The sequence below is a fragment of the Thalassophryne amazonica genome, chromosome 1, assembly GCF_902500255.1.
Source record: "Thalassophryne amazonica chromosome 1, fThaAma1.1, whole genome shotgun sequence".
Taxonomy (NCBI): domain Eukaryota; kingdom Metazoa; phylum Chordata; class Actinopteri; order Batrachoidiformes; family Batrachoididae; genus Thalassophryne; species Thalassophryne amazonica.
In genome coordinates this window covers 122,329,039-122,343,292 of record NC_047103.1, presented here as the reverse complement: position 1 = coordinate 122,343,292, position 14,254 = coordinate 122,329,039, and the positions used below count along the sequence as shown (strand labels likewise).

At 39.9% G+C, this 14,254-nt stretch overlaps 1 protein-coding gene across 1 annotated transcript in view; it reads right to left on the bottom strand.

Moving 5' to 3' along the window:
• Nucleotides 1-14,254, bottom strand: part of LOC117513731 (DNA-binding protein SATB2-like) — a 163,995-nt gene that overhangs the window by 95,862 nt on the left and 53,879 nt on the right. The window contains exon 3 of the mRNA XM_034173970.1: nt 6,325-6,510. Within this exon, the coding sequence (XP_034029861.1) occupies nt 6,325-6,510 (186 nt within the window). The remainder of the gene's footprint in view (nt 1-6,324; nt 6,511-14,254) is intronic.

Below are 14,254 nucleotides of genomic sequence, written 5' to 3'. Positions count from 1 at the left end.
CAAATGCATTTTGACTCTTTCTTTTCAAATCTATTATGGTGATGTACAAATGCAAAATTACAAAACAATGAGTCTGATAAAATTGACTAAAAGCTGCAAATTTATGCCATATATGTAAATGGCATGTATCATATCTTGCAGATAGGTTATATGCAGTGTTGTATAGTAACAAAGTAAAAATTCTTCACTACTGTACTTAAGTACGTTTTGGGAGACTTTGTACTTTACTTGAGTTTTTTAAATTCAGCTTACTTTCACTTTTACTTCACTACATTTCCGACCTTAATTGCATACTTCTACTCCGATACATTTCCTATGCGCCATAACGTTACTCGTTACAAACACACACACACACACACACGAAAAAAAGTCGTGTTTTCACCCAGAGACAGATTACTAGTGACTGCAACAAAGTCAGGCCGATTTGTCATGAGGCATGTCTGGTAGGCTTTTTTTTTTGCAGTTGCGCATTTGTGGCGTGTTTGTCGGGAAAATGATAATTTCTCTACATTGATTACAGACAATGCAGCGGGTCTGTAATCAACTTTTCTGCAGCTTGGCTTTGCTTTGAACCTTGAACCAATGAAAGCAACCGACCTGTTATGGTCTTCTGAAACAGTTGATAGATGTATTTTATAACTTAAAAACGGGACCGATGCTAACGCGTTAGCATGTCTATGGCGTTTTCAATGTTAAAATTAGCATTAAGCTGTTTGCATCAGCATGTTTGTGTTGTTTTCTGTATAATTAATGGCTCAGCATTCGTTGTCATAAAAAAGTCAAATTGTAATTTTTTTAATTTATTTTTATTCATATATTAATAATAACAGCAAAAGAAATAATAGTCTACATAATAGACAATAATAATAGACTAATAATGTTACAATACAATTTTAGAGAAAGAGACAAAAAGAACCTAAGCATAAGACCATAAGATAAAGATAAATCCATGTAACAATGAAAATAAATAAATACATATAGAAATAAATAACTGTTTCCTGTGAACACCTAGTGAGTAGCCTACTCTCGTTTAGGTTTTGAAACCTTGTTTCTGAAGTGTTTTTGTGTGATGTGCACAATTTTCAGTACTTTGTCTAATACTACCAGTCATTTACAAGCCTAGATAAATTTTGTAATATAAAAAAATCAGTCCATTTTTGATTATTAACATTTACTTGAACTTTTGCTTTCAATACTTGAGTACATTTAGTTGTACGTTACTTGTCATACTTAAGTACAATCAATACTAGATACTTTAAGACTTTTACTTGAGTAGCATTTCAATCGGTGACTTGAACTTCTACCAAAGTCATTTTTGAATGGGTATCTGTACTTTTACTTAAGTGTGATTTTCCGGTACTTTATACAACACTGGTTATATGACTAACTGACACTACAGACAAATCTCAGCTGTACCAAATTTCAGTATCTTAGGTGCTACTGAACAGTGGAAAACTTATGGAATGCATCTTGACTATTTTAAAAATATGTTGCATTGCAAAACTCTAATTGTTTTTAAGAACCACTGTGGTTTGGACAACTTCAAATTCTATAATGGTGTATTTTTAAGGGAGCAATATTGCTGGACATACCCTGAAACACAGACTTGTAATTTAGTTTATCCCTGTTACGCAGCAGTGCACCTACTCCATATTAAATCCACAGCAGTAAGCGTGTACTCTAAATAAGGTTCTTTATAATTAGATGTAATGTGTGACTTAAAGAAACCCCCGTGCACTAGATAGTTTAAAAATAGGCTCTGAAGCCAAAGTTATGCCATTCAGTCGCAGAAGAAAATAGAAGAGCCTCTGTGTAATTTTGGTTGTGACCACACTGAGGAAAAATGCACGATTCCAGCCAAAAAATATTCATTTGAAAAGAAAAAGCTTATTTCACAGAACAAAACCTATCCATTTGGGAGAGGCGAGGGGAGGAGGGCGTCGGCCGCTTGGTTAAAGTGCCCTGTGTTTACGGGATACACCAGGAATGTAATACTGCAATAATAAATGTGTGTGTGTCCACGCGAGGACAAGCTGTTGTTTCATGCTCGACTGCATGCTGTCTTCCATCCTGTCATGCTAACTCAGTGTGTGTCTCAGGCATGGAACTTAACAGATTAACTTAGCGACTGAACTTGAAGCTTTTTAATAAATGACCAAACAAAGTGCTCATGTTTTCCATTAGCATGTAATAAAGAAGATATTCCACTTACCCACATATTATAGTCAAAGAGCCTGCAAAAATATTTGAAGGACATGTTACAACTTTGTATTTTGCAGACTTGAAGGAGGCCTGGGTCTTGTGGGAATACAAGGCGTGGGGTCCATGTTACAGACCATATGATCATTTAATTTCAGAGAGCTGTCTCCATGCACTCATCAAAAAGTTAAACACATTCTTTGTGGGTGTTGCAATCCATCAGGGTTGTCGCTGATTCTTGGGATGCTTGTAGACAGAATGTAAGACTCCACTGAGAACTGGATGGTGAACTCTTGTGGTGCTCTTTGGGTTTCATCTCAGCTTTTTGAAAACTAGGTAGAACTAATGGCTTCTTCAGAAGGCACTGGGATCTTTTGCAAGTGGATGTGAGAATCAGAACCTCCATCAGTAAAACTATGTTTCTCTTATGAAAAATAATAGATTTTTCTCTTCAAGTGTAGGTGTTCAAGTATCTGTGGGTCTTGTGGCTGAGTCAGTGAAACAAGTGTTTAACGAGAAGAAGAAGGAGATCAACCATGTGACCCTGAGGTTCACTAGTGTTGATGCTTATCCCCGGATTCCGTAGAGTGAAGCAGATGTACAACTGATGCCACATGCAGATTAATTCCCCAGCCAAGGCTGGTACCGATTTATAGCTAGGTTGAGTGGAACAATGCAGACAAAGTGTCTTGTTCAAGGGCAAAGACAGGTATCATGACTGGGAACTGACCCAAGGTAGCACAACTAGCATTCCATTGATCTACTTGCTAAAGAAGGTGGTGTTTATTAAAATTACACAAATGTTCAGTTTCATGGATGACTTCCTTCCATTAATGCACCACAGCAAAATCAGGAAGATGACAGAAATATAGAAAATTCCAGTAAATTCTGATTTCTGTCATGGAAGTGTTCCAGTTTCTACTCTGTTCAATACTTGCATGGACTTGGTGGTAGAGAGGATTATAAAGTCCAGTGACAGGGAAAGCTTCATTGACCTTGACTTTGAACATTATGCTGTGTTGTTTGTGCAATCAGTGGATGCTCTGATTTCAGCACTTGAGAAACTGACTGAGAAGTGAAACTGTTTTTGTTGCAATTTTCTTGGATCAAGACAAAGGTTTAGTCTTTCAAAGACCTCTTGAACTCAGCCATCAGCAGTATGTTTGTATGTGGTGAGTGTTGAACTGGACGAACGATTCACTTCAGCAGTAACATTCATGTCTCTTAGAATTTGGCCTATGAAGACAAGAAATATGTGGGCAGATCTTATGAAGTCACTGGACAGAGGTATTTGTTGATCTCAACATCTTTACAGGAGAATGAAGGTAAAAAGTCTTCTAAGTTCTACTGCTTAGTCCTTGTCTTACTGTGTGGTTCTAACTGTTGGAAAGTAGCCAGTGATCTAAGATGGCAGTGAGATATCATTGATGCTAAGTATCTATGGAAAAATCCTTGGGTACTGTTGGAATGGCTTTGTGTCAAAGTAAGTGATTACTCAGGGAGGTTCAGATGAGGTGTATCACTTGCATTATGAAAGAACTTCAGGGACAACATTTTGGCCATGTAGCCCTTGGGCTTGCAGCCATTTTTGACATAACTGGTACCACCAAAGGGAGGAACACAACACTTAGAATCCAGCCTTAGTATACTATGGCCTACACAATGTATGATAATCTTCCCTTAGTGCCCCTTCACACATAGTGCAAATTTGATCGAATTGGGCATGAAGTACGCATGAAGCAGGAATCGTTGGCAAACGTGTAAAATCGTAGCTGCTTTCAACGCCTCGTACGCTTGTTGCTACAACTATTTGCACACACCAGTGGCTGAAAGACAGAGTGTGCGCTGTACGAGCCCATCGAACCCTCTCACGGCAGGTGTGGGCCATATTCCAAGTGACACACACGAACATCTAACACCGCTTGCTTGCTGGGGGGAGGGGGGCACTTGCATAAAATGCTTATATGTACAGATCTCATCACATGGATGCCAGACAGCAAGGTCTGATCGCACACAACATGGGGAGGTGCCTGTCAGCTGATGACAGCACACTCACAACTGTATGACGGCTCAGTGCAAACATTATAAACACAGAAACCACCACCAGGACAGTTATATAAAGAATTACAACAATACCTACATATGCAATTACATGACAAATAATAAAAATGAAAGACCAAATAACACAGAGAGTGACACAGTGGTCTGGGCGCTAAATGGAGGGGGGGGGGGGGGGGGGGCGTCTGCTCATAGCCGTGGCTGTAAAGATCTCTGCTCCTGGACATCCCAGCTTGAGAACACGTTCTGTGATTGAAAGGACATGAATTTAGGGCATTCCTCCATGAGGCACGTATCTCTGCCTGCTGTCCTCACGTGGAAATACATAAAACATGTTTCGCCTTTGCGCCGGGCTGCAGCGGCTGGACACAGTGCACCTCATTTATGTCAGTGTTGATTTCAGGCATTTTTCCGCACTTATTACAAGCCAGTGCTGGTAATGCAGTGGTATCATTTCCATCTGGTAATCAGAGCTTACAGGTTCGAATCCCGTGAGTGACATTTTTTTTTAACCAGGGTTATTTAACCATGGGATTCTGTATTGCATCCCCTTTTATGAATTATTTATATCAACCCAGTGATATCCACTAATTATACAGCTGGTTTCTATTTTATTGTTCTCCACATCAGTGGCATGGTATGGTGCAGCTGCTCTCATTGTGTTCCTGCTCGAAAGAAACCGTTGTGTGTGTGTGCACAAACTGTCAGTCGGTGCAATGTTTTCGTGGTTTGCTGATATGAGCTGTTGTGCCGTGAGTCACCCTGAGTTGTACTTATTGGTACTATGTGTGAAGGGGCCCTTAGTGGTAACTCTACCAAGGTCAGAAACAATTAATGCTTACACTGTGGACAAATTTTAAAAATACTTCAGTCAACTTGGAAACTACAACCCCAAATCACGATAAAGTTAGGATGGTATGGAGAACAAACAAACAAATAAACATAAAATTTGCACTGATTCTTGCATTTACTTTGACTTACATGATTCCTATGAACCCAAGGTATTTCATGTTTTGTTTTGTCAGCTTCATTTCTTTTGTTAATATAAGGCCTGCAACATATTCCAAAAAAGTTGTTATGCTAATGTACGTACATAATTTTGTAATGATGCTATTCTTCCTCACAACACTGAAAAGATGTTTTGGCATTGAGAAGATGAAGCAATATGCAACATACTGTATGCTGCCTTCAAGATGACATCTTTTCAGGGATATCCATGCATTTTTTACCAAGATAATACAAAAACATCCCTGGAAAATACACTGTCTTGAAGGAAGCATGTTGCTCTAAAATTATACAGTATCTGCATTAATGCTGCTATCACAGATTTTTTTTTTTTTTTTTTTTAGTTTTTACTCTCTTTTATTTGGCATTTTTATATACTGTGCCTACCTTTTTCTGATTTGGGGATGCACCATGTTATCTGTCTCATCAATAAGATTGCAAATTGTGTGGTTTATATTATTATTTATGCAAGTGTCAAAAACTGTAGTTGCTACAATTTCGGCATGAAGGAAGCACATTATCTATTGAGCTACTAGTAAGTCCTTTCAGCTGCTCCCTTGTTTTCACTCAGGTCACCACAGCAGGTTCAAGGTGGATCTGCATGTTGATTTGGCACAAGTTTTACATTGGATGCCCTTTCTTACACAACTCTACATTACGTGGAAAGATGTGGCAGGGGTGGGGTTTGAACCGGGAACCTTAAACACTGAAACCAAGCACACTGACCACTTTGCCACCACACCTGATCATCTGTTGAGCTAATATGAGTTTAAAAGGAATAATTTTGAGTATTTTAAATGACTGGTCTGCAAAGGAAAACGCAAACAAGTTCAGTGTGACTTGGATTCTGACATGATGCATGTTGCCACATATTGTGATAACTAAGCATAACACAAAGTGCAAACTACACTTAAACAGTTGTTCACTTTGCACAGCTGTTTCCTACTTTGTTATACCCTATTTAACTTACTGCAATCCTGTGTATCAACTAAACTGACATAGAATAAAGTCAAAACCACTGATGTCACGTTTGCATGTACATAGTACTCATACTGTACTTACCACGTGCCTGGGCTGCTGATCTGTGTGAGTATCCCAGGGCAACCAGTGCCGTCTCCACCAGCTGGGTGAAGAGGACGTCCTTACGAACCAGCACAAACTCAGCATGATGGTCACCACGCCCCCCACACTCACTGGCCACAGTCATGTCTGCATGCTCCACTACACAGTAAACTGGGATCATCAGACCTGTAACAAAGAAAAATGTTCTTGAAAAAAGGAATGCCACCACCTATGTGTTGATTTTGGTAGTGTTGTAGGGGGCTGAAGGCTTCCTAGCATGCACTGGGTGAGAGGATACCCTGGACACATTGCTAATATGTCAAAATGGCATAGACTGTAGCTGCAAGAGGTAGAGGTTCTTATTTAATGTGGGTAGCTAACAAAAGCCAGAAGCTTGTTTCCAGAAGAGCCCATGGCACGTGTCTCTCACTCCTCCCCAGCACTCCTGTTGAAGGTACCAGTTGGGAGCTTGGCTACAACCTTTACGCCACCACCTCCCTAACAAGTGCAACTCACAGTTTTGGCAAAACTGCAGACAGAGTTACATTTGGTCAGTTATTTCTGTGTGTGTAGGAAAAATAAAATGTAAAACAACTACCAGTAAGCAGCAATGGCATCCAGTGACCAATACGACTGTGATTAACAACAAGGTGTAACAAGCAGTTTGATAGGCTTGTCTGTCTTTGTTTTATTTTATGGTCCTTGTGCATGATAATACTATGCTTGTCCTGCAAATCACATCCTACTTCACCTGAAACCTACCACGTGCTGGGTAATCAGGAGAGTCGGGAGTTTTCCCAGAGGGCAGGTCCAACCTGGGGCCGTTGTGAGGGGGTGTTAATATATGCATACATATATGACCACAGGCTAAACAGCAAGACACTTGGGCTGCTGTATCTTAAAGAGAAGACATTAAGTGTTATAAATGTTTTACAATCATGAAAATTCACAAGAAAATAACTGAAGACTGCTTCTTTTGCAACGCTATCTTTTCCAAAGCCTAAGGCAGGGACATACCATTACACGTTTAACACCCCTATGCATTCATTACAGTTAGTTCAGTCCAACCAAGCCCTGTGCGCTCAGATGGGACTTGCGCTAACCCGTGAGTGAAAAGATGGACAAAAAAAAGCCAGGTGGAACTGAAAAAGCTAGATTAAGAGAAGAAAAGCTTTGGAAGAAGATGCTGCCAAGTGTGCAAAGCTCACAGATATTTTTTCAAGAAGACAGAGCGAAGAGAGAAATGGTAAATAGGGCCGGGCATAGCTACGTGCCTATTATGCCCGGATGTCAGCAGTATCAACATTTGTAGTCCAGTACCACCTCTTCCAGCTACTTACAGACTTCACTGACTTAAGCTGGGCAGACACTACGATTTTTTCAATCGTTGTACTTGGCTCCAGCTCAAACTGTGCGACAAAATGGCAGGGTTTAAAAGTTCAGAGCGCATGATTCATGGTCTCACACTGTACGGCCCGATGCTCTGATGCGATCTGACTGCTCACATTGTACGTTCAAAAACCACACGTCGGACTGGTGTTTCCAAAAGTGAAACGTAACAGAAGGGTTTTTTCTTTTTTTTTAAAAATTATTTCATGCCTATCAGCGCGCACAGACAGTGAAATCAGGTGGGAGAGACTGAATGTATATGCACGCGCGCGCACACACAGCAGACAGCAACATGATTCACGAGAAGACAGTAAAAAAGAAAACATAAACATTCATAACAGGTGTTGTTACTTACGCTGTTGTATAAATAAACTATATTTCATACGGAGTCTTACAGCTGTGCTCATCTGTCGTAAATCCTGTTGTCTGCTGTGTGTGTGTGTGTGTGTGTGTGCATATACGTTCAGTCTCCCCCCACCTGATTCCACTCACTGTGCGCGCTGATTGGCATGAACTTTAATATGATATTAGGTTATTGCGAGGGATCTCAAAAAAAAAAGACAAGACTTTACATGAGATCACTGCTCTCTCCGGTGTTTGCTCATGCACAGTGTGCAAGGTAATCAGCACGTAGACGCTTGTAGCGCTGCTTCAACAGCGCGGAACCCTCACGAGTCACGACGACCGACCAAAATATCAAACAGGTTTGATTTTCATCCAACCATATGATTCCCGATCGGGAGGTGGTCGTGAGATGTTAAACGCAGCTCGTTACTCCATGCAGACTGCACGATGCAGGACGCACTATTAAGCTGAAACTCGGCACGATCCAAAAAATTCTCACACAAGTGAAAAAATCGGCTGAAAAGGGCCAAAAAATCGCACAGTGTAAGTCCAGCCTTAGGTGGTGCACTGGTGAGTTAACAATACCGTTCTTGTTTTAACTAACTAACTTTTACTTTCTATTATAAGCCACCCAATTTTCACAGTCAGTCAGCACATAAATGCTGGATTTAAATGCCACAGCAGAACTCTTATTATCCCTGTGTGCTGGCAGTTTGTGGGCTGGTTGGATATGAAACTCCCGGGCTGAAAAATGTTCCCAGCACGCCCCTGCCTGAAACTGCCGGCATGTTGAACAAGCCCAGATATGCCCCATGATATAATGGTATCCGATCAGACTCCATGGTAAAATGTTGCGCTTTGTGCCGATTTATGATAACTACAGCACTGTCAGAGCAGTTTTAATTCAGGATGTTTGCATCACAGCAATGGCAGTGAGTGGGGGTAGGTGTTGAATGTTTGTGCTGATAAGTCATGTTCAAAAAGAGAAAAATATCCTCAAAAGTCTTTCAAAATGAAACGTGGTTTATCAGTCAGATACTCAAACATCTTTTTTTCAAAATAGTTGCAAAGTTACCCCATCTGATTTCATTATGGGTATCTGCAAGAATTGCCTAAAAAAAAAACCAAAACAAAACAAAACAAAAAACCCAAAACCCCACACAAAACAAAATAATGTTAAAAAAAAAAAAAAAAACATGAAGTCCTTGCAGGGTCTTCATAGACCTCATGTGTACAGATTTGCAAGTTTCACACCATGTACTAATGATTGCTAATTTAATATAAAAGAATTGTATTATATCATAAAAATGGATGGATGGATGGATGGATGGATGAGATTTATTGCCTTTGTCATTACGAGTGCAACAACGAGATTACATCCACACTCAAATTGCCACAGACAAACAGCAATTAATCCACAATTATTACTTGTTCACCGTAATAATGGCAGACATCAGAATTAAAGACAACACATATACATTTGACATTGTTTATGTGCACTATACTTGAAACAGTCTGTTTTCCAAATTGAGGCGATGTGGGTGTGTGGTAGCCGCAGCAATATGCCATTGCGCCGCCGCTAGCTTGGGGGAGTCCCAAGCTGTTGTATGTGTTTTTCAGATTGAAAAAATGGCACCATAGTCCAACATAGGATGTTCCCTGGTTCTCCATATATGCAATATATGAATATGTAGATGACACAGTTTTTCTCAATTGCTAAGACACATTTCTCGAAAGCTGCTCTCCTTTTCTCTAAACTGTGAACACAAAACCCAATTTTCAAGCTACATCCACAAAACCCCATTGTTGCAAAACCAAACTTCCACCTCAAAACAGTTCAATCTGTGCTCAAAACTGAACTATGTTGTCAAATCATGCCCCGAGTCAATTAAAATAAAAAACCCTACTGAGCAGTCTCTAAACACTACATAGAAAATAGAGACGACAATGCTCAGGACATGAAGCTGAAGAAAGAAATGTTTATTGTTCACTGTAGGCTAAATGCATGTTGCAAAACAACACAAAAACCCTCTGCATTTAGTACTTGTACATAGTAAAAACAAGTACAAATAACAGAAATCCTGTGTATTTACATGTAGCACTTGTACAGTACAAAAACAAACAGAAATCATGTGCATTTAGCACTTGTATTCAGTAAGCCTACGTAAAACTAAAGTACAAAAATATACATGGAATACTAGGCCTTCGAACAGTTAGACTAACCCTCCATTACAATACTACAGTACACTGGCACAGTGATGTACTGAAACATCTATTGACTTACAGTATACTGTGGTACAGCATATAGTATAGTCATAGAGTAATTCCTGTCAATATTAGCATACTATAATGTATGTAATGTAAAGTAATGTATTCTCTTATCTAAATCTTCGGATTCTGGTGGACATAGTAAATCTACTGATGTTTGCTTGGACCCTTTGTCCGGCCTCCCTCATGATCATACCGCAGACAAGAACATGGTCAATCACAGTAGCTCTGATTTCATCAGATATTACTGTTCTGACTACTTTGATCACCTCGACCACCTCTCATACGAACTCCTCCTCAGATTTCTATCCATTGTTGTGCCTCACAAACCAGTGCTCTCTGAACTGGCTTATATATGTTCCCTCACAACATTGGCAACAAGTTGTAGTGTGAGTTGTAGTGTTCAACTGGTGACACCAGTGCCTTAACTGTGCTTGAGTTTTGCCACCTGTGTTCACCATTATGCAACACACGTGCATCACAATGAAAATCTGTTGGCAAGTTGTGTCTAAATAGTGAAAGTGCTTGTGGTTTTGCCAGTAGAGTGATTGATTCAATCAGTGGGTTCAAGCAACTGAGCATTTGGTTCAGACAATAGGGTTTAGTGTTTTAGCAACTGAAAAAACTGTAGCATGCAACAACACTAAAGATCTCAGACTTCTTCTATACACTCAAAAGGTTTTACAACCCCAATTCCAATGAAGTTGGGACGTTGTGTAAAATGTAAATAAAAACAGAATCCAATGATGTGGAAATCCTCTTCAGTAAGTCCCTTCAGCTGCTCCCTTGTTTGCACTTGGGGTTGCCACAGCAAATCCAAGGTGGGTCTGCATGTTGAATTGGCACAAGTTTTACGCCGGATGCCCTTCCTGACGCAACTCCACATTACATGGAGAAATGTGGCAGGGGTGGGATTTGAACCCAGAACCTTCTGAACTGAAACCAAGCGCATTAACCACTTGGCCACCACCCCTGTGAAAATCCTCTTCAACCTATATTAAATTGAATACACCACAAATACAAGATATTTAATGTTCAAACTGATAAACTTGATTGTTTTTGTGCAAATATTTGGTAATTTTGAAATGGATGCCTGCAACACGTTTCAAAAAAGCTGGGACAGTGGTGTGTTTACCACTGTGTTACATCACCTTTCTTTCAAACAGCACTCAATAAGCGTTTGGGAACTGAGGACACTAATTGTTGAAGCTTTGTAGGTGGAATTCTTTCCCATTCTTGCTTGATGTATGACTTCAGTTGTTCAACAGTCCGGGGTCTCCGTTGTCATATTTTACACTTCATAATGTGCCACACATTTTCAATGGGCAACAGGTCTGGACTGCAGGCAGGTCAGTCTATTACCGGCACTCTTTTACTATGAAGCCACGCTGTTGTAACACGTACAGAATGTTGCTTGGCATTGTCTTGCTGAAATTAGCAGGGATGTCCCTTAAAAAGACATTGCTTGGATGGCAGCATGTGTTGCTCCAAAACCTGGATGTACCTTTCAGCATTGATGGTGCCATCACAGATGTGTAAGTTGCCCATGCCATGGGCACTAACACACCCCCATACCATCACACATGCTGGCTTTTGAACTTTGCACTGGTAACAATATGGATGGTCTTTTCCTCATTTGTCAGGAGGGCACGATGTCCATGATTTCCAAAAACAATTTGAAGTATGGACTCATCAGACCACAGCACACTTTTCCACTTTGTGTCTGTCCATTTCAAATGAGCTCGGGACCAGAGAAGGCAGTTTCTGGATGTTGTTGATGTGTGGCTTCTGCTTTGCATGGTAGAATTTAAACTTGCACTTGTAGATGTAGCGACAAACTGACAATGGTTTTATGAAGTGTTGGAAGATGACGGAATCTCTAAATTCCTTGCAATTGAACGTTGAGAAACATTGTTCTTAAACTGTTGGACTATTTTTTCACACGTTGATCAGAAAGTGTGATCTTCACCCATCTTTGCTTATGAAAGGCTGAGCCTTTTGGGGGGATGCTCCTTTTATACCCAATCATGACACTCAGAATTAGTGTCCTCATTTCCCAAACGCTTATTGAGTGTGGTTAGAAGGAAAGGTGATGTAACACAGTGGTAACATACCACTGTCCCAGCTTTTTTGAAACATGTTGCAGGCATCCATTTCAAAATGAGCAAATATTTGCACAAAACCAGTAAAGGCTATCAGTTTGAACATTAAATATCTTGTCTTTGTATATATTCCTATATCCTATATTCAGTGGAATATAGGTTGAAAGAGGATTGCAAGTCATTGTATTCTGTTTTATTTACATTTCACACACGTCCCAACTTCATTGGAGTTGGGGTTGTATTTTCGCTTCATGTTTGCAAAGATAATTCATCCCCTGGTTGCTGTGGAATATCAAGATGCACATTAAACACCATAATTATTGTGCCCTTGGACTGGTCATAATAATATTACAGTTTTTCTCAGTCACTTTGGTACATTTCTCAGACCAAAATTGAAATTCTCAAAACTGCCCGTTCAATCTTCACTTCATTATGTCAATTGTGCCATCAAAAAGGCATTTCTCATTTCTTTGAACAAGTTGCAAATGCTTTAGTACATCCATACAAATGATTATGTACAGTTCTCTGCTGTTTCCTACATTACACTGGTCAATAACAACAACAGCAACAACAAAAACATCACATCATGTTTTTACTGCAGTCTGCATGTTCCGTATTGATGAATACGCAAAAGTTGCTCACGAGTTTGATTGCCCTAATCACGCACAAAAGCAGCTTCAAAAGCACAGTTTTTAAATAAGGTTCACGAAATGTGAACAAAGAGCTGTAATATTGTTTATGTCACCAAAGAGGTGTGCAAGACAGCAGTTTTTGCTTCAATGCTTGATATGAGAAATACAGTTTTTATTGATTGCTTTGACGCAACAGTCAACTCAAAATCCACATTTTCAAAACAGTTAACACAGAGGCCTAAACAGTGCCCCCAATGGTCAAAATGACACATTTTGTTTGCAAAAGGCTCTAACTGTGCCAAAACATTTAAAATAAGGAGCAAAAGCAAATTTTGCCTTCAAACAGCACAACTTGCCCACAGGTGTATGAGCACTTACAATCAATCATAACAGAATGGACAACAAAATACAAAATACAGCACTCAGTGTGAATCAGTGCATCATTGGTTGACATTGTAGCCCATAACTGTTACATGCCAGTGCTGTTTGCTGCCTTCTTGCAAAAATGGATCCAGAATCTGATGTGATTTGATGCAAATTTTATTGATTCAGTTACATTCTTTTTTCAGGCTTTTTTGTGGCTGACAACTGAAATATTCCTACAGAAAGTATGCAGATCAAAATACGTACAATCCATTACTGTAGGCCTATAAGAAATTAGGAAAATAAAAAAAGCAATCTTTTACAGTAAAGAACAAAAATCTTTAGTAGGCCTATACTATAGGAGTATAGAGTACAGTAAGAGTACAGTACGATTGATTACTCAGTCTCTTCTGTCTTGATGAATGGGCCACATGGCCTCATCCACATCACATTCAATGTTTCTCTCTGGCAATACAGCGAGGGAAAAACCTTCTGGCATGCCTGATCCAGCCTTGCATGCCTCTGCATCAATATCTTGGGCTGCAGCACTCATTGCATTGAGCAAGGGCATCCGATCATAGGGGTGATGATCATAACCTTCCATATCCAGCACTAAAGAATTCCTCTGTTGGATTCAAAAAAAGGGGAATACGGTGGAAGGAATTGCACCATCATGCGAGGGTGGACTGCAAACCACTCATTTACAATACGAAGAGTGGTGGAATGCCCATTGTCCCATATGATAACGAACAGTGGGCAAGCCAGGCCTCAACAGCCCTCTCTCCTGAGGTGGGATCAGCATGTCATGAAGAGCATTAAGGAATGCTATGA